General features: G+C 36.9%; 1 protein-coding gene across 1 annotated transcript; it reads left to right on the top strand.

Annotated features, from left to right (window-relative positions):
- The first annotated feature begins 11,618 nt into the window (after positions 1–11,618).
- On the top strand, positions 11,619–13,297 carry MC4R (melanocortin 4 receptor). Its single transcript, XM_033087511.1, is given in 2 exon segments — positions 11,619–12,127; positions 12,129–13,297. Coding segments are annotated over 2 exon segments (996 nt in total). The 5' UTR covers positions 11,619–12,038; the 3' UTR covers positions 13,036–13,297.
- The last annotated feature ends 8,428 nt before the right edge of the window (positions 13,298–21,725 follow it).

The raw sequence follows: 21,725 nt of genomic DNA, 5'->3' as shown, positions 1-21,725 counted from the left end.
AGACATACAAAGTGGTCAGGAAATTTAATAGGGATCAAATGATACCTGTGATGCAAGTCATATTACTATTATATAATTAGATGCTTTCCATAAAAACAGATGATAAAAATAAATTCAGTGCTTTTTAACTAGTGGTTAGTAATTCTGGTACATTTTTATGAACAAGTATTTTAATTAGATAATGTATTTATATTTATAGTGCATATTGGAAATAAGGTATTCTTTAATTGTTAGCCCCCTTCCACAGAATAAGATCAAAAGGCAGGAAAATAAAATGGCTGAGTTTTTTTCAGCTATGTATTTTCATTTCTCTTGTAAACTAGTGCTTGTAAATCGGATAGTTAGGCAAGTAATATTCCTACCTATCTCTGTGGTGGTTATAAAATAGATTTACTTTCAATTTGCAGTAAATTCTTAGACACTGCTTTTCCAGCTAATTCATTTTTATCCTCCTCATAATACACTGGGAATATGAATTCCTTTGAGCAATAAATATCTATGAGATTCTTAACAGTATAAACATTATTAGGCTATAATTTTATTGACTTAAACCCAGTATCTAAAAAACAAGCCCTGGAGAACTTTCTCTGTGTCATTTTTTTGACCAAAGGACAGCCTAATACACTCACCAAAATAAGATAAAAGCATGCTCTCACGAGCCTACGGAACTTTTCCTTAAAGTCCACTTGGTAATTAAAAAAAATCTTTCAAATTTAAGAGATGTTCCTCTTTCAATGATTACACAACCCATCATTTCTAATCATCCCAATTCATCCTCTATCAATAAATACCTGAAGAATTATAAGATCATGGATCAGTAAATTCACTTATTCACTTATTCACTTAAATCATTCTGCATATCTGGCACATGTTCAAGGATTTAAACTTCAAACTACTGAACAAAAGACTTTAGTCTCTCCCTCTGATCAAGAGAACATTATATTTTTACTGATAGAACAATGATTCCAAAGTTAATACAAATCCACAAGCTCAGACATATTTTTAATATGTCAAATTATGTCTCTTAAAGGAAAGCCAGTAACACAGAAACATGCTCAAGAACAAAAGACTGAGTGGAACTTTTTCTGCTGCTCTAGAACTTGGACCAAATGCTGGGGACAGGAATAGGTCACATATTCCACTTTCTAAAGAAAGCTTCAAACAAGTGGGAGCGACATAAGCTTCCAGAGCTTACCAATAGATCCACTGCTTCCCCACCCAACCATTAACTGCCATTCCCAAGCTATATGAACAGACGACCAGTAAAGAGAAAGAGAAATTGTTATCATTGGAGTGAGAAAAAAACAGTCCAAAAATTGGGGAGGTTCTCAGTGAAGCAAACTGATTGGCTGTAAATAACTATGGACTTACCTATCAGAAGGTTGCTCAACAAAGGGAGGAGGGTCCACATCAAAAGATTGGCCTGATCTGCCAACCAAACAGTGCACCGTCAGAGGGCTACTCGGAAGCATAATGGATGCCTCATAGCCTCCCTGGCCTGAGCTTCAAGCATCATTCCCACTCTGAGACAGATGGGACCTGGATACCAGCAGCCAATGACAGTATAGGCCTTAGGCTACATGAGGCTTGAAAGATGACTGCTTCTGCCCCCATAACACAGCATGACAACTAAGTGCAGGGAATTTAGACCCATATTAGACAGCTGAGAAGGTAGAACCCTAAGAAAGAAAGGAAACTGTTGAATAGGACTACATTTTTTAAATGAAATTGACTAATAAATCCCTGGGTTTTTAAAAATTTTTTACTAAATTTATTTGGGTGACATTGGCTAGTAAAATACATCATCTATGTATGGCATTGTGTCTTCGCTACCCAGAGTGAGTTCTCCATCACCATATATTTGACCCCATTTACCCTCATCTACCACCCTCCTCGCCCGTTACCCTCTGGTAACCAATAAACTGTTGTCTGTATCTATGATGTTTTGTCTTCATTTATGCAGAACTTCTCAAATTTATCAATAATGAGTGAACATGAGAGCTCATGATAAAAAAAGTTAAAATTGGGTTATAGAAATATATACATATGTGTGTGTGTGTGTGTGTGTGTGTGTGTGTGTGTATACTTAAGCTTTTGCTTGAAAGTCACATTTTATTAGCATTTTTATATTTATAAATTATTTATTCACAGACTCAAAAAAAACCCCAGAAATATTGGCTCTGTGACAATAGCAGTCAATTCACAGTAGACATTTCAAACCTGTCATCAGTAACAAAATGTACACTTAAATGAAATGCAATTTTAACAAAACTCCTACTTAAATTTTCAAGTTCTGTCAATACTTGATGCCTCACAATTCTACAAATAGAAAAATCTGGATATCTTTCTTAATCTTCAACATTATTTTATATTGACTGAAAGCTAATTTTACTATAGTTCATACCACCAGAAAACAATGAGAATTTGAGAAGGTCCAGAAAGCTATGGATGGCTACCCTTCTTGGAACTAATCACTGATTTGTTTATAAATTCTCACAAAACCTTTCCATATTAATCTGCATGCCTTTGTGATTTAATATAAAATGAAGCAGTGAGTTCTGAGTATCACTGACTTATTTAGCCGCTAAACACTACCCACTAGAATATGATTTCTGTCTGTTTTGGTCTCTATTACATCCCCAGTACCTAGAATAGTCCCTAGCTCATTAAACATATACGGAATTAAAAAGCAAATGTTTGACTATTAGATGGTTCAGTGTCAAACACAGACAAGGTAGTATTATGGGCTGAATTGTGTCCCCCCAAAATTTACATGTCAAAGCCCTAACCCCCAGTACATCTGAATGTGACTGTATTAGAAGATTAGAAGGGCCTTTAAAGGGGTGATTAAGTTAAAATGAGGTTATTAGGATAGACCCTAATTCAATGTGACTGAGGTCCTTATGAGAGGGGAATTTGGATTACAGACATGTACAGAGGGAAAAACAAGTGATGACACAAGGAGATAACAGCCTTCTGCAAGTCAAGGAGAGAGGTCTCAAAAGAAACTAATCCCACCGACACCTTGATTCCAGACTTAGAGCCTCCAGAACTGGGAGAAAACAAATTTCTATTGTTTAAGTCACCTGGTCTATGCTATTTTGTTATGGCAGCCCTAGCAAACTAATACGGCTATTTAACAAACTTTTTGACTGATAGAATGAATAAATAAATGCATAGAATTTTAGGGGAGGGGAAGTGTAAATTTTGATAAATGTTAGATTTCATCATGTGGCAATAATCAAGCTGTGATCATGAAACATGATGTGGTTCCCCTACTCGTGTATTAAAAGCACTAACTTCACCCTTCTCATGGTACAAAAACAACGTTTGTGAAACTGTGCCAAACCCGGTCATCCGGATAGAAGCTGTCAATGATCGTATAAATAAGAGTGTTACCTTGCTAAATTTTAGTTGCCTGATCCAGGACCAGTGGTTCTATTTTAAATGATTAGATCCTATATTCTATAAGACAGAGAATAATATATCAAACCAGGATTTTGAGAGTATTAAGCTACGAAGACTCCTGAGAAGTTGTGACCAAGTTCCATTGCCATAGGAAATTCGGTCCTTCCTATTATACATAATTAAAGTTTTATGCGTCCTTGGAAGAATGGAAGACTAGGACTATTAAGCTATAATAGAAAGAAGGTATTAGGTATAATAGAAGGTATAATAGAAAGAAGGTATTAGGGGTATCTATGTCCTTTCCGTGGTTGTTAAACAATCCTTCAGTGATTTTACATCCAATGAGTGTGCAGAGATTAAAATGTTAAGGACTACATAAACATTCAATACACTCTTTATTTTGAAAGAAGCAAACTTGCTTAATATTATAATATTTGGTATGGGAACTTCCCCAAGATAAAAGCTATGAATGACCACAAAGCCCAGTTACAGACTAGTATGTTTCCAGAGTCCTGAAACGTTAAAGGTAAATGAGAATCATACCCTAGAGGAACCGAATGCACATTGAATGGCATTGTTTACTGGAGAAGTGTGAGGAGCAACAGAAGCCAAAGGATATTATTTAATTGCCAGGGATCTAAAGTCTGTTATTAATATTGTTAAAGAGAGTTGATCTAGTATTAGTGTCATCTTGGTTAGACCATATCCCACTGATTGAACTAGATAGAAAAACTGTTAAACAGAGTAACACACCTGCTCTGGAAGATTGTGAGTTTCCCACATTTGGAAAAAAAAATTAAATTTGAAGCACTAATCTAAAAAGAAAAAAATGTTCAGATATCTTTTGTTCAGTGCCAAAGGGGCTGTTAGTAAACCAAAAGAGAGTAAGGCAACAATGAAAAGAAAACAGTGTATATTCCTCTCATACACAGTTAGGATAAGAAAAGTTGTTTCCTATTAACTAGAGTCCAAATGCCCAACATGTATTGTGATATAATGTTAAAATCTAAAACAATTCAATGAAATCCTTTGTATACTAAGTCCACATATAGTTGATTATCATTGATTGTTTATAATTAATTACTTAGTTTTTCCTCAAATTGTTAGCTGAGAATCATATCAACATGCAAAATGATGGTGCATATAATGACAAAAACTCAAGGTGTCAAGGCAGTTTTGTATGCAATGCATACATAATATGAAATAGATATATTGAACTAAAAGACATAGAAGAATGAAAACGCTGGTAGAAAACAATTATTCGAGATCACCTTTAAGTTTGCAAGCTGGGCTGCAACTTTGAAGTGTAATTCAAATAAGTATATATGATGCCACATACTCTAAGCATAATGTTAGTTCGAACCTCAGGAAATTTGGAGCATAAATCACCATGATATTGGCCTGCTGTACAATGGCCTGGGAAATTTCTTGGTTGCCCTAAGGTCTCCAAAATAAGTAGCAACAATTCAACCATTTGTTCACATATCAGTATATCTTTGATGCAATCAACACTCTGGTAGTCAAATGAATATGTGATCACCTGCTTTTATTATCTGCGTACTAATTCCCTCAATTTATATAATCTATAGGGTTAAATCACCACTCTGTTTGCTCCCAATCTATACCCCAGACTTCCTGTCTTGATGGACTTATAATTAACTAGTTTATGGACCTCTCTACCTCTCAGGAATGACGTATAGGCATTGACTCATTGGGTCATAGTGTCCAAACTTATAATGTCCAAAACTGAATTAATCCTCTTTTCTCAAATTGAGTCTTTCCCCTATAGGGTGATGGTACCTCCAACCATGCAGTAGACCAAGATAAAAACCTGGATTCATCCCTGACTCCTTCCTGTCCTCACTCTTCACACCCAAGAAATGAACATACGCAAATTTCATATTAATATTTATATGAAGTGTCATCTTATCTCCAAACCCATTATCAATGCCCTAGTTCTATTTCTTACCAAGCATCCAACAACTTCACCTTAAATTATGTCTTTACAAAATAAAGTCAAACATCTCTAGAAGCTGAAAGGTCATCTACGATCAGATTTCTGCCAACCTACCTCTCCTCTTTCCTTACCACTTCCGGATTCTTATTTTACATTCCAGTAACCTTTATGTGATTTATGTCCCTTGCATTCCATGCTGTTACGTACTCCTATGCTATTGCTAACATTGTCCCTTGGACCTGAAATTCTTCTCTCTCTTTTTTTCACATGATTAATTTCTGCTTACAGGTTATGATTTGCTGTAGGTCTTGTCTCTTAAGGGAAGCTTCTGTGATCCCTCCTAGGCTGGGTTACATATGCATACACGGTACTCTCAACAACCCTGTGTAAGCCTCTTTCTCTGTGTTTCCACATTATTTTATTAGTCTATTTGTTTTCTTCCTCACTAATATAAGAGCACCTTGAAAAAAGAGACTATAACTTCTTTTCTTAAGCTTCTCCTGAAGCTACAAGCTCAATGCTTTATCTTTTTCATAGGCATTCAGTAAGTAGTGAGTGAGTGAATGAATGAATGAATGAATGAATGAATGGCTAAAGAGAGACAGACAATTGCAATGTATGAGACAGTATTTCCTCTTCCTTATTCCCTAAAAAAAACTCAATTTTTCTCTATATTTTATGGATCTTTACCTAAATGCACCCATTTGGGCCTGCCTGGACCTAACTAAAAATACCAGGAGGTATTGTATTCTGTCTTAACTTTCAACCCAATGAAAGTATTAGAGTAATTAGTAACATAAATATTTTCTAGTAAATTGGGCTGAATAATCATTCTAATTAATTTTAGTCTCAGTTTTTCTACAGGCATAGAATCTCATGACTTATTCAATGGAGATAATACTGACTAAAGAACTTTTTATCGATTTTAGAGGAAGCAAATAACCTTTTAACTATATTTAGTCCTTAATTTTAGTTTTTTGTTTTAGTTCTCTCTGAAGATGACAAACATTAATTTTGAAAAATTAACTTAAGCATTTTTATTCAAATTCACCAAAAAAATAAGTATAAAAGTAAATAATTAATCTTTCAAATGATTGTTTTTATGTTTATAGCATTTCTGCTTCTCATTTATAGTTTGAGACTGCACTGAATTTTTGGAACTCTGTGTACCTGGAAGTTCTCTTCAGATGTACAGTCATTATTACTTTCTCAGGGATCAAGTCAGTTTCAGAGCTGTACATATATTAAATAAAAAGAAGTCTGGGAACAGCGTGAAGCCTCTATTAAATATGTTTATAAAGTGGCTAGCTTTGGCGTGGGTTAGAGACAAATCTAGTCTGTATCTGAAATATTTCCAGTAGGTTTGCAGTATTCCCTCAGAATCCAGTGCTGCCCACATGTATTGAACCCTAGTTTGTCTTTGCAGGTAATTATTAGCTATATTTTCTATCTTTCCAAACAAATAACATACCAACAAAGAACACCTTAATTGAGTCTGCAGAGAAAAAACTTTACCTATAATAAACTTTTTGTAATGTACATTTCTCCTAACATATTCTCCTAACAATTTTACAAACACTTGGAAAAGAGTTACAAAATGTACTAACCTAAAATAACTAGCACAACAGTATATTGCTTCCTGAGGTTAAAGAAGACTGAATATTTTATTATCCAATCTTCAATTTTTAAATCCCCATTTAATTAAGATTTGTTTATGATATAAAAGTTATTCTAAGATAGACTTCTATTTGCAGCTCTATTTCGCCTCTGAGCTGGCCCTTAAAAGGTTCACGTGATCTGTTGCCACACTTTGGTTCACTCTTCAAAACGGAATCCAAGAGTATAAAAGGAAGACAGGCATCTTACTAGTAAACTACTTTGCAGGTATATAGACTTTTTTTTTTTGAATAGCACAAAACCAAACTCCCTAAGAAAGAGAAACAGTAGACAGGAAGAGGTAAATGACCCAGCTACTTGGACAATAATTTGCTGAGATTTGACTATCTTGGGCTTTCTGCACTCAGATATCATTGTTACTGCAAAATGAACTCCCAGAGTAAGGCCACTTATCATTTAAAACCGTTGCCCAAAGAGAGGCAGAATTCCCTCTCTTTGGCTCTTTGACATTTAAGTAAGAATTTCGTAATCAGTATAATTTGTTTTGTATGAATGTATCCCAAACTGTATTCCAAATCATGTTACTTTAGTTCTGCTGTAATGTGCCATATATATTCTAAAAATTGGTGTACTATGCAAAGTCAGGTAATACAACAATTAGGGCTTATGAGGAAAAAAATGGGTTAGACACAGCGCTCATACACTTCATCAATGACACGTTAGAAAAAAGACAATAAATACAGAACAGTTTTACACATGTTTAATAGTTAAAAATATATAAACCTACAACAAATATGGCACTTCACTTAGAAAAAGACCTGCGGGACATTTGCTTGAGGAAGAGCGAGCTGAGATAGTTGGGAAATGTTTCAAGGGTGTGTGTTTTATGCGCCCTCATGTGTCTCGGTTCAGGAGGGTATAGTTTCCATATTCACCTATGGTTTCTCTTGTACAAAACCATGCAAAAACAAACACAAAATTTGCATCATGCTCAAAGTGTTCCCTGCTATATCTATCAAGTTTGGAACAAATTTGCATTTTCAAAATGATCATTATAACAGAGCTGAGTATAATATGTACTTAAAAATGAAAGTGGGAGAAGGTAAGTTCTATGTTCAAATAACTTTAGGAAATAAGTGGATTAAGCAATATTGAATGTTTTTCTAGTGAGAAAGTTCAGAAACTTTATATGCTAAATTGAAATTTCAAGAAAGCAGTGAGTTTGTGATACTTTCCAAAATTATTTGACTTTGGACTCCCCCCTTTAATCTGTGGTGCAAATAGTGTTAACATCTCCTAAAAATAGTATTCCATGCAGCACAGTTTGAGAAATACTTCTTTTTAGGAATGTTTCGTATTTATCGTTATAAAATGTAAAACAAGTATTTAGTTCATAAGAGAAATGTACTGTGATCTAACTCAATTGTGTGTGTATTAAAAAAAGAAATCTGCAATAAATTTTCAAAACTACCATTAATGTGTCTAACACTGATGCTTGTATTTCTTCTGGTTCATGGAAACTAAAAACTATGGCAGACAAAATGCTTCCTGGCAGATGACAAAAATGTCACCTTTTCAGCATGGTTAACCAGACAATCAAGGTTTTTTCATCTACACCAAATAGTTAAATTTGAGATTTTAAATGCATAAGATTTTCTGTATGATCATAATGCCTACAAATAAAATCCTTTTTGCGAAAAGCTGCAAGAAAGGGAGTTTTGTTTTGAATTACTAATTTTACCTATTATATCATTATATGTGTCATATTTTACCTATTAGTAAGTTATACAAAATAATGATAATTGCACATTCATAAATAGAGGGAAAGGCACTCCAAGCAGAGGGAACACAGTAAACTCATGGAAAAATCTCTAGTGTGCTTGCATGTAGTCTAGCATAAAAGTTTGATTGCAACAAACTTTCCATGAAAGAGAATAGTGAGAAGTGAGTCTGGCAATGGAAAAAAAAAGGAGTCAGACACATGGGTAGGATCAAAGGTATTTTACAAGAGATTCCATGTAGGGATTATTGAGAAAGATGGACAAGTCAAAGATACTCTGAATTTTAAGCCTAAGCAAATGGAACGATTAGGCCACCAAGAGAAGTAGGCAGTACAAAGTGAGAGTTGACTCCTAGAGAAGATTATACCGAGTTGACTATCTGATGCTTAAAACAATTCAATAGATTCCTTCCTTATTATTTATTTGTTAGGTAATTCACTGCTCACACAAATCCAAAATAGGGGAAAGCAAGGATTTTCACAGGTTTTCTGCTTGTAAATAACTCCATTAAAAAGTTTGAAAGTCAAGGTAATTAATGCCAGCTACTGTGATAAGTAAACACCAATACTTCAGCAGCTTAGCATAATACTATTAACTGCTAGCTCATATCACGGTACAATTAATTGGTGAGCTGGGGTGTGGAGGCAGTTGGAGATGTGAGGTCTGCTCTGTGCAGTTATTCAGAGATCCAGGCTCCTTCCATGACATGGTTCTGCCATATATAACAGGAGGCTTCAAAGACCTTCTGCAGTCATGCACTAATCAATAGACAGGAGGAAAAACATGTAGTGTCATGAGGAAGATAACACAATGCCCATCCCTTCCACCCAGTTTTCATTAGCTAGAATTTAGTCCTAAGTCCCCACCCAATTCCAGGAATGGCTGGGAGATGTCAATTTAGCTAAATGCTCAGGAAAGTACTTAACATTGTCTCTGTTACAAAGAAGATAAAGTCCCTATCTAAATAAAAGAGGACTTAAAATTAGCCCTGAAATCATTCTCTCTTACTGTCTCTATTATGGGTAGCCCCAGACTCTACAGAGCTAAACCCAAAAACAGTCATAACAAGAAAAAGTCACTACATAAAATTTCATAAGCTGGAGTTTCATTAATTTAAAAAGTAATTTTGCCACAATCAAACTTGGCTTAAACAAAACATTCAGAAACTCTGATAAATAACTAGCATCCACTCATCTTGGCTGGAATAAGTAAAGTTGTCAATGTATGTGTGGGTTTAATCCAAAAGCCTTCACTTACGGAGGTAGAATGGCTGCCTTAAAAAATAAAACCAAAAAAAAAAATCCTGATTTCCAATTTCTCCACATCCTCACCAACACTTGCTAACTCTTGTTTTTGTTTTGTTTTCGTTTTTTTAATAATAATCATCCTAACAGGTGTGAAGTGATATCTCATTGTGGCTTTAATCTGCATTTCCCTAATATGACTGAGCACATTTTCATATATCTGGTGGCCATTTGTAAGTCTCCTTTGGAGAAATATCTATTCAAGGTCTTCGCCCAATTTTAAATTGGGTTCTTTGGGGTTTTGCTATTAAGCTATGAGAGAGTCTTACATATTTTGGATATTAACTTCTTATCAGATAGATGGTTTGCAAATATTTTCTCCCATTCCAGAGGCTGCCTTTTCACTCTGTTGATTGTTTCCTTTGCTGTTCAGAGCATTTTAGTTTGATGTAGTCCCACTTTTCTATTTTTGATTTTGTTGCCTGTGATATGGGTGTCAAATCCAAGAAGTCCTTGCCAAGACCACTGTCAAGGAATTATTGCCCAATGGGTATAAAGTTTCAGTTATGCAAAATGTATACCTCCTAGAGACCTGCTGTACAGCACAGTAGCTATAGGTAATACGGCATTGTGCAGGTTAAAGTATGTTAAGACGGTAGATCTCATGTTAAATGTTATTAGCACACACACAGAAAAGAAAAAAGAATACAAGAAGATTTGGGGGGGGTGATGAATATGCTTAGTATCTTGATTGTGATGATGGCATCATGGGGATATGCATATGTGCAAACTCATTAAAACATATACATTAAATATGTGCAATTTTTGTATATCAATTATACCTTGGTAAAGTTTAAAAACCTGAGTGTTGCCTAAACTCTTTCTGAGTGTAGAGTACATATAGTTGACATTAAAGCTATATGGTTTTTAAATATTGTGAATGAAAATAAAACTCTTCCACCTATGGTAAGAGAAACTCTGCAATGGAGAAATATCAGATATTAGCATGCAAGAAATGAACCCCGTCTTGGACCGTTTGGTAAATTGCAGCTACCTGTGCAGTTCGTCCATCCATAGCACAGTCTCCTTCCTGTATTATCAAATGGGCTCCCTTTGTTTGGGGCATTTTGAAGTGTTATTGCCCGGGGTTCTTAACTCAAAAAAATTTACAGGGCAAAAAATTCAATAACCTGGCTAAAAAGCAGTGCATTTATTTCAGGATCTCTCTCTCTCTCTCTCTCTCTCTCTCTCTCTCTCTCTCTCTCTCTCTCTCTCTCTCTCTCTCTCTCTCTCTCTCAGAAATAAACCTGAGTGCCTCACCATAGCTTGTTTTGATATCAAATCAAAGAATGTCCTCTAGGACCGAGTTGTTTTCCCTGAGAACTTGAAAAGGGAAATTCATTCTCTCACATCCTCCTTGCTTCCCGGTTCCAGGAGCGTCTGCGTCTGAGTCCTGGCTACCCTGCATTTAGCATCTCTGGAACATAACCGGTGCCTCCCAGCCCTCCACGGGACTTGGATTGGTCAAAAGGAGGCAGAGGAGGAGCCACTCTGAACATTTTTTTTCCCCTCCACACGCCACAAAAATCAGCAGCAGCTACTCACACTCCAAGCAATGCTTCGGGTTGGGAATCTCTGCGAGGCTGCGGATGTGAGCATGTGCACACAGATCCGTCTCCCAGCAGCGACTAGGGAAATGATTTTGAAAAGACCTGAATGCATAAGACTAAAGTTAAAGCAGAAGTGAGAACAACAACAACAACAACAACAAAAGCAAGCAGCCGACTCTTGATTGAGAGTAAGCATTTTGAAGCCAAAGATTTTAAAGGGATGCTGATCAGAGCAGCACCTGAAAGAGACTAAAACTTCCCCTTCAGGCTTTGGAGCCTGGGACATTTAGTCAGAACAAGCATGCCCGTTTTAGCCTCCTAACTTTCGGACAGAAAAAAAGACGTGGAGAAAAATCACTGAGGCTACCTGACCCCGGAGGGGAAAGCAATTCAGCTCGGGTTTGAATCCACGGGGCGCAGGATGAACTCTACTCCTCAGCACGGAATGTACACTGCCCCCCACTTCTGGAACCGCAGCACCCACGGACTGCACGGCGATGCCCCAAGTCCCTGGGAAAGGCTACTCTGATGGAGGCTGCTATGAGCAACTTTTTGTCTCTCCCGAGGTGTTTGTCAGTCTGGGGGTCATCAGCTTGCTGGAGAACATCCTCGTGATTGTGGCCATAGCCAAGAACAAGAACCTACACTCCCCCATGTACTTTTTCATCTGTAGCCTGGCCGTGGCTGATATGCTGGTGAGCGTTTCCAACGGATCAGAAACCATTGTCATCACCCTGTTAAACAGTACAGACACCGACGCCCAGAGTTTCACAGTGAATATTGACAATGTCATTGACTCCGTGATCTGTAGCTCCTTGCTCGCGTCAATCTGCAGCCTGCTTTCCATCGCAGTGGACAGGTACTTTACTATCTTTTACGCTCTCCAGTACCATAACATCATGACGGTTAAGCGCGCTGGTATTATCATCAGTTGTATCTGGGCGGCTTGCACCGTGTCGGGCGTTCTGTTCATCATTTACTCCGACAGCAGTGTGGTCATCATCTGCCTCATCAGCATGTTCTTCACCATGCTGGCTCTCATGGCCTCGCTCTACGTCCACATGTTCCTCATGGCCAGGCTTCACATGAAGAGGATCGCCGTGCTGCCAGGTACGGGCACCATCCGCCAAGGCGCCAACATGAAGGGGGCGATCACCTTGACCATATTGATTGGGGTCTTTGTTGTCTGCTGGGCCCCATTCTTCCTTCACTTAATATTCTACATCTCTTGTCCCCAGAATCCATACTGTGTGTGCTTCATGTCTCACTTCAACTTGTATCTCATACTGATCATGTGCAATTCCATCATTGACCCTCTGATTTATGCACTCCGGAGCCAAGAACTGAGGAAAACCTTCAGAGAGATCATCTGCTGCTATCCTCTAGGAGGGCTTTGTGAGTTGTCTAGCAGATATTAAATGGGGACAGAGGAGATACTGAAAACATGCGTAAGAGACGTTTCCATTCCTTTGCAACCTGAACAGTGTGCTTCAGCCACAGCTTTTCCTTCTGGGGAGGGCACTGGTGGAGAATATCCATTGTATACATTTAAGTTTATGATTTTTGAGATGGGAAAATGCCTGGTCTCTGTATATTCTTAATGTCATGCTACTCTTTGCCTGTACAATGTGAATCCATATTATAGGTTGTAGACACTGTGGATTTACAAAAAAAGAAAAAAGTCCCTAGTGAAAGCTTAACAATGTCTCTTTCTTGTAACCCATAAGGATTTGACACTTTGCTTGTATTAGTAACATAGAAATCACAGCCTCATTAAACGTATTCTAATAAGTGGTTTCTTATATTACACTATACAACAATGAAATGTGGAAGTTTGATTGTCACATTTAAGGGGGCAATACTGAAGAACAGATGCTTAGTCATTAAAAAAATCAGCTTAAATTTCAAGTAATTAATAAAATGTGTTCATGCTCTCTGTGCAGAAGTAGAAATGAAGCCCCCATTGAGAGAAAAACAGCTATTAGAGAAATAAAAAAGTTAGATGTTGAGCCAGATAACAATGTGTGTTTCTCAAAGACAGAGAGAATAATTTGCCCAAGCAAATAGTTGGATATTCCACACAAGCAATCCAGTTTGGGGGTGGGGTGAAGGGTGGGGGAAAAAGCAGCTACGGGGATTACAGTGTTCCGGAAAACCTAAGTTAACATGCTAAGCTAAACTTTCTGATAGCAACCTATTTCCAAACATCATTCATAAAAACAGAGAATAATGTTTTTCTGCCCCTTTAACCAGGGACCCAACATCTACTGAAATGCCCAGGAAGGTGGTACCGTACTGAGAGGTCCAGCTTCCGATCTCTAAAGAGTCATACGATTGGTACTGAGTTCTTTCACTTTTCACAGGGAACTGACTTGCTATTTGCATATTGCTTAGTTTTTGAACTGGAGTATAATTGCTTGTCACCAAGGATTTTAACTTTAAAAACCAAATCTATAGCACAGGTATTTTCAGGCAATATTTGTGAATATCTAAAGTAAGGGAAACTCTGACACTGATAACATTTTGAGCAGGAAAGAAGGCACTTACTGAACCCCAGAAGATGACATCACACAAATTTACCTTCTACAACCACGTTTTGGAGTGTAAATGCTTGGTTTGCTCCCAAATAACCCTATAGATTTGGCTACTGAGCAATAAAATTTGTACTTTCCAATTTGTGTGTACTTTCAAATAAAGAGAGATAATATGTTCGGCTGAGGATTACCAGTAAACTATCCTTTGATTTAATTTACAGTATTTTCAAATGCTTATGAGCAGAAATAACTGGCAAAGTACTTCTTTATTCAAATCTAAATATTTAACGTATGAACAAGCCCTGAAAAACACTTTCAGCATTCATATGGAAACATTGTATTAAATATAATGGAGATGTTGAAGGGTTCAAATGAGAGGTGGTACTGAAGCTTGATTCACTGTAATTCCTCTGTGTTGACACAAAACTAAGTGTGGGGATTGTAATATAGACTGATATAACAACCAAAGCCCAAAGCTGTAGCCAGACACAGATGGTGTTTTTTCCTTGCTACTCTTCCTGTCCCTTCTTTCATGTGGTGATTATGAGAAAGCTCAGGAAAAGGGGAGCTGTAAGCATGCCCCCTCTTCTGGGGTGGCTGTCCTTCCAGTGTATTTATTTTTCTGTCGAATGCCATCTCAGATGCTGCAGAGTCCATTTAGACCCAGCCCACTTCTCCCACTGGAAGGAAATCGGCTCCTTTGTCTTCAAGTTCACACCTCCTTCTGGAGCTGTTTACAGTGGGAGGTGAGTATTTGTGATGAACCTGCTTAGCCTCACCAGCGGGGTTCCTTACAGGCCCAGTACAGAGCATTAGGTTTCCATTTCTTTAAGGGCTAACACTGTGTCTGACTCATTTTTCTGTTCTCCAATATTCCTCTATTATGTTACTTCCTCTTTCTCCAGTAAAACCAAGATTCTCCCAGAGGGACACACGTGATTACCCAAAGTCCACATTTTACTTTAGAGTTCACTTATGGTGTTGTACATTCTATGTGTTTTGACAAAGGTAGAATGGCATGTATCTGTCATTATAGTATCATACAGAATAGTTTCACTGCCTTAAAAGTTCTCTGTGCTTCACCTGTTTATCCCTCCTTCCCCCCAACCCCTCGAAATCACTAATCTCTTCACTGTCGCCACAGTTTTGCCTTTTCCAGAATGTGATATGGTTGGAACCTGTGCTTGGCTTCTTTTGCATGGTAATACGCATTTAAGATTTCTCTCTGTCTTTTTATAACTTGGTAGTTTATTTCTTTTTAGTGCTGAGTAACACTTCATTCTACGGAGGTAACACACTTAACTTATGTAGTCATGTACTGAAGAACATTTTGGCTGCTTCACAATTTTAGCAATTATGAATAAAGCTCCTACAAGCATAAACATTTGTGTGTGGACATAAGTTTTCACTGTATTCTGAGGCACGAAAATTAATGTTTTAAAATCTCAGTATAAATACTGTGATGTCTGTGTCTATCCTTTAATATGTCATTAAGGGTGGTTAGTTAGTACTTATTTGAATTATGCTAGCCAGGAATATATACTCCAGATGTGTCTGACAAGCAGCATCAGATACCTCTAACAAAATTTTCACCAGAAAGTCCAATTAATAATTACAAGTTATATTAGAAATAATTTTTCATTGGTAAAAGGAGTGATTTTCAAGACTTGTTGTTAACTTACAAAGTTGTAGAGCAATTACCATAATTTGCATGAACGCAGTGCAAGATTTGTGCCCACTTAGCAGCTAGCCTAACACTTAGACTCTATGTCCAAAACTCCAGGGTCTCACGTGTCCCCTCCTGTTCGAGAAAGTCTCTGTTGCCAAAACTAAATATTTGTAAATTACTAAAAAAATTTTGAAGAATTATTTAATAACATGTAAGTACTGCTTCTGTTTTATGTTACAAGGAATACACAAAACAGAGTATTTAGTGTGATACACACTCTCTAAATACCACCAATCTACCTATATACGTCCTATTACATTCCCTGAATCATGAGCCATCAGTAGTCATTATGCCTGGGTGATAATATTAAGGAACGTGTTTACTTTCTTTATTGTGTGTTTGTATTATGCAAGTTTACTACAGTGAACAGCTTTTAATTTGTTTAATTTTTAAAGAGAACACATAAATATTACAACAGAAAGATGGTTGATGGAAATGCAATGGCCAAATTACCAATGATTTGTAAAGAAAGAGTAAACATAAAAGAAGTTCATTTTGAATGAAAGCAGATCTCGACTATCACCTCATTCAACCCCCTAAGCAGACTCAGAGAGACTGCCTATGTCACACGGCAGCATCTAAGACTAGACCCAGTTCCTGACACCCCTTCCAGATTTCCCTGTACCCAATTTTAAGAACCTTCTTCTATAGACAAGCACAGTTTTCCCAGTCATAGAGACCTAGGACTGAATTCTGTCTGTGAAATTTTGACTGTGAGATTGTGTTGAAGTTAGTTTCTCATTTAAATGTGCATAATATCTGTCTGATGAAATCTTAAAAAGGAAAAAAAAAAGTTAATTGTAATAAGATCAAAGATGTAAAGTTTCACAAAACAGTGCCTACTACGTATAGGCACTCAAAACTGGTAATTATTAGTATTCTTAAAAATACAAAGTAAATGAATAAACCCATGCAAGAATGAAGTCTTATTAGTTTGCCATCTTTTCAGATTCTCAACATTATCAATAAACATTTCAAAGCCTTGAGCTTAATTATATATCTTTTCTTTAATCACATTTAATAATTTTCTTGAATTTGACTTTCTTGTAAAGATGGATATATTTAAATACAGTAGATGCCCAGACATACTTGTAGTCTAAAAAAGTAGTTTATCACCAATAATGCTAATTGTTTTAAATTTTGCGGTACCACATTTAATACTGAAAAAGACGAATTAGAAAGCTAATGTATGAAACATGAAATAACCAAATAGCCTATTTCTTCAAAGATTAACTGATACTCATTAAACTTTATGCCATAAATGTAAGTGCTAACACACACACAAAAACCATTATCTAAGTTGACGCCACTGATCTGAAATGTAAGCCCTTGAAAAAGACCATAAATAATAATGACTTGACAGTCACATCTTAATGCTCCGTTATTGGTCCATCCCATATTGATCAAAGTTATGTGCATGAGAGTAGAAAGAGCATAGGGTTTTCACTAAGGAAATACTGGATTCAAATGCCAGATTTACCAGCTCTAGAACTTTGGGAAAGTTTCTTATCTTTCCTAAGCATCTACAGTCTAATCTTTCAAATAAAGATAATATCCATCATCTCATCATATGGTTAATGATAAATATTAGGTAATATAAAATCTGATAATTGACTTTAATAGATCTAGTATAGTGCTTGTCACTGTAAGTATCTGTTATTGCAATGATCAATCAAATTGCACTCAGGTCATCAGAGCTTACACCCTAGAAGAGGTTAAATGATCATACGACATGAATAGCCTCACTTCCCCAGCAGGAAGACAGAGGATTCTGTTCAAATCTGTATTCAGTAGTTCATTTATTTCCAACAAGCAAAACAAATACAAATAAACCTCTACATTTGTTATTTAAATATGAAGAAATTTTGAACATTGCAAAAACAATTCAGGGAAGGTACTGGGTGGGATTGAGTAGGAAGACACAAATTGTCTCAGTGGCTCAGTAATATGTTAATTCCTGTGTTGAATGATGGGTTTACTGTATGCTTTAATGTTATGCTTCACAACTTGGAAATATATAACATATACTCTTTTGTAGGAATTCGGTATTACATGAAAATTAAATAAATGTAATGCATTTATTGTTTAATACGCTTAGCCAGAGGAAACATGTAAAACTATGCTTGCACAGAACAAGTATTCTCAGCATAATTTAATGCTGCCACTTTGGGAGGGTGGAGAAGAGCTTTGATCTATGATAGTCATGGTTGAATCTGACCCTGGATTAATGAAATTGATAGCCATAGTTTACAATTATCACCAGTGTTTTCACTACCGAGAGACACCGGAAACCCCACAAACACAAAGCCAAGTGGAACATTTCAGCAACTCAATCAGCCAACTATTCAATGAGGTTTTGTATGGGGCTCAGCTGCAATGAAACTATTAAGGTTGATTTCTAAACTTAACATTTTAAGTAGTGTGAGAAATTTCACTCTTAAATTCAAACCACCACTGAATAAAATTAAAAGCGAAATATATAACAATAAATTTGTCATAATTCAATTTGAGGGGGGAAATCACTTATGCTAAAATTTTATTTGCAAAATGTTTAACTCGTCAATTTAAAATGTGTTTCATTTGTAGTACTGAAGTTTCAAAATGGCTCCAATAATGACAACGCATGCAGATTTTATATAAATCTCACAATATCCTGGAGATTTCACTTAAAATAACATGTATAATTCATATTTTTATTGAGTTCTTTCATTCCAAAAGAAAGTAAGAAGCCCTTAGAGTAATTCTTTTGTTGATTTTATTTACATAAGATATTTATAAATGTTGAATTTTGTGTTCTGGATATGATTTTACCTATTAGTTACACAGCTACTAGCTACTTACTATCAATATTGGAAAGAAAATCTATACATTTTCACCTGTGCTCTACCTAAGATATCACATCTCTACCCTTCCCACGTCAATGTCTTATTTTTAATCTAACACTTAACGTGGCTAAAATGGAAGCGTTCATTGCCACAAATCTGACTCCTTGTTTCTACTCTGTTTTTATCATTTCATCATTCTCCATGGATCAGAATATCAAAATTTCAATTACTTTGCACTTTCACTCCAAAATTAAATGAAATGAGTGAGATTTGAATAAAGACCAGTGCATTATGCCTGACACAAATGTCTGTGCCTTTTTGTGTGTACAGTGGAAATAGATGGATAGAAAACTGACTCCTGTGGATGTATAATTCCTGTTGGGCAAAATAGGAAGACAGGGTATGATTGATTCCTGTGGGTTTAGTGGGGTTTTTTTAAGGAAACCAGGCACAGAGAAGTCTGGATATACAGATAAATTTGATACTCATCGCATGTCTACAGAGAACGGGAGAGAAGCATTGAGTGACCCCTCAGCACTTCCTTCCTCCAATTGTCTCCTAATCTCACCCCTGTGAGGCTTTCACCCCCATCACTGCACGAAAGCTGCTCTTACTAATGTGATCAAAACTATTTCCAATTACTAAATCCAGCAATCAGTTGTGTTCTTATTTTCTTTGGACCAATACAAACTTGAACTTGTTGGTTACTTCCTCTTCCTGGCTGTACTTGTCTCACAGAACAGCAAAATCCTTGGCTTCCCTCCCACCTCAGATGCATCTTCTCAGTCTCCTTGGCAAATTCCTCCTCTCTCCTCCCAACACTTAACAGCTAGATCCCCCATAGCTCAGTGTTTTACATTGCTCTCTTCTCTTGTCTATCTCCACTCTCCCCTTTGGTCATTTCAACCAGTCTCAAAGCATTCAATAGTATCACTATTCTGAAGACTCCAAAATGTATGTCTTCATTAGAACACTTCAACTATTGTCTGAATATTTCTATTTGGCGCTCTAAAAGAAATTCTGTCCTTCGCTTAGGATGCTGTAACAAACTACCACAGATTGGGTGGTTTAAACAAAAAACATTTATTTCTCACAGTTCTGGAGGCTGGAAAGCCCAAGATAAGGTTACCAGCGAGGTCAGTTCCTGCTGAGAGCCTCTTGCTGGTTGCAGAAGGCTGCTTTCTATAATAGCTGTATCATCACATGGCAGAGAGAGACACAGGACTAGCTAGCCCTCTTCCTCTTTTTATAAGGACACTGACAACAATCCCATCAGGGGGGCTACACTGTCATGACCTAATCACTTCCTAAAGCGCCCAAATCCAAGTAACAACACATTAGGCTTTCAACATATGCATTTTAGGGGGACACAAACATTTAGTCCATAGCAAATCCTAAACTTACAAGTTAATTATGAACCTTTAGTTTAGTTTTTCCACCCCAAAATTCTCCTCTCACTGCTTTGCCCATATAAGAGGATGGCAACTGGACTTTTTATTGATCAGACCAAAATCTCTGGAATTCCCACTAATTCCTCTGTCTTACACTCCATTTTAGATTCATCTGAATGTATCATTGGTCTTACCATTAAAATATATCTATTGTCTTCCCTTTGGCACCTAGAATAGAACATGTCTATCAGAACAACTCAGTAGATATTTGGTGGCTGAAGGAAAAAAAGGAATATGCAAAAACTAGAAGGCAAAAAACTAAGATTGGATGCCGTCTCAATAGCAGTATTTAAGGGGTTAGTGAACAAAGAATAGGCCATGAAGTCATGATCACAGAGGTAAGAGAAAAAACTAGAAAGAATATGATGGAAGCCAAGGGAGGAGTGAATTTTAAGGAATGAGTTGTCAATCATTTCAGTAAAGAAAGAACTAAAAGATGTTCAGAAATTTTTCCAACTAGAATTTAGAGTATTTTAGTTGAGAACGGAATGGCAAAGATGACTAAGGTTTTGATGAAGTGATGAAAAAATAGGAAACATGAGAGGAAGAGCCAATTTCCAGTAAAATATTAAAACAGATACTAGATGCTTTGGGTCTTATATGGAGACACAGAAGTCAAATGGGAGATGAGGGAGTGTAGAAACAGAATACAGACTCTTCTATTAACAAGCTGCACTGAATAGAATGAGGCTTATCATGTTAAGAGATAATTTTCTCAAAACTCATTAGCTTCAAGGAAAATAATATGCAAAGATAAAGAACCAATACAGATTAAAGGTTGAAAATATTGAATATTTACTGAAAACTTTCAATAGTACAGCTAAATCATTTGCCCATAATTTCCCATAAATGGTTGCTTTTTCTTATGAGTTCTTTTCCTAGTTATACCAAGAACTCTGTGAAGCGCTCTACTTAGGAAGAGTACCTTCCCATTCACCAGCAGATGAGTTAGAAATACCAACACCTACACACCCCAGAGGGCAGATGGCCAGCTCAGCACTCACCTGGGAAACAAGAGACATTAGTAAGGTCTAGGCACACTCACTTCTTTCCATCCAGAGCAAAAGGTCCCATCAGAACATTCTTTCTGTCATTCATAGCTGAGTGAACTTTGCTCTCTAACTCAGCAGGGGCCCATCCACCCATAGACGGCCTGTCTACCATATCAAACAAGAGAGTTGGAGCCCCGGTGTCCAGGGATATTAGACTTCAGGATGTGGCAGAGGCACATGGAAACCACCCATAGCTATGTACTTTCTGCAGCCGAAAGGGGAGGATCAGCCCTCTCAGGCATAGGTGGTAACCAGTGTAACTGCAAAAAATGCATTGGGCAGAGAAAGGGATATGTCAGCACATAGGCACAAAAATGTGTCCAATGTGTGACAGAGGACTGTACTGGGATAAGATCTTGGCTTTAACTGCCCTTTTATTAATATTCTGCTCTAAAATGAGAGCAGAGGGGTCGACAACCCACCACTATGACCTTATAAGCTCTGATCGACTTACCATCTCTTTTTTTTTATCAGCATAGAGACCACTTCAGCTGAAGTCATAAGGGATGCTGATTTT

The sequence above is a fragment of the Rhinolophus ferrumequinum genome, chromosome 19 (assembly GCF_004115265.2).
Source record: "Rhinolophus ferrumequinum isolate MPI-CBG mRhiFer1 chromosome 19, mRhiFer1_v1.p, whole genome shotgun sequence".
Lineage (NCBI taxonomy): Eukaryota > Metazoa > Chordata > Mammalia > Chiroptera > Rhinolophidae > Rhinolophus > Rhinolophus ferrumequinum.
This window is presented reverse-complemented; position numbering and strand designations above follow the sequence as displayed.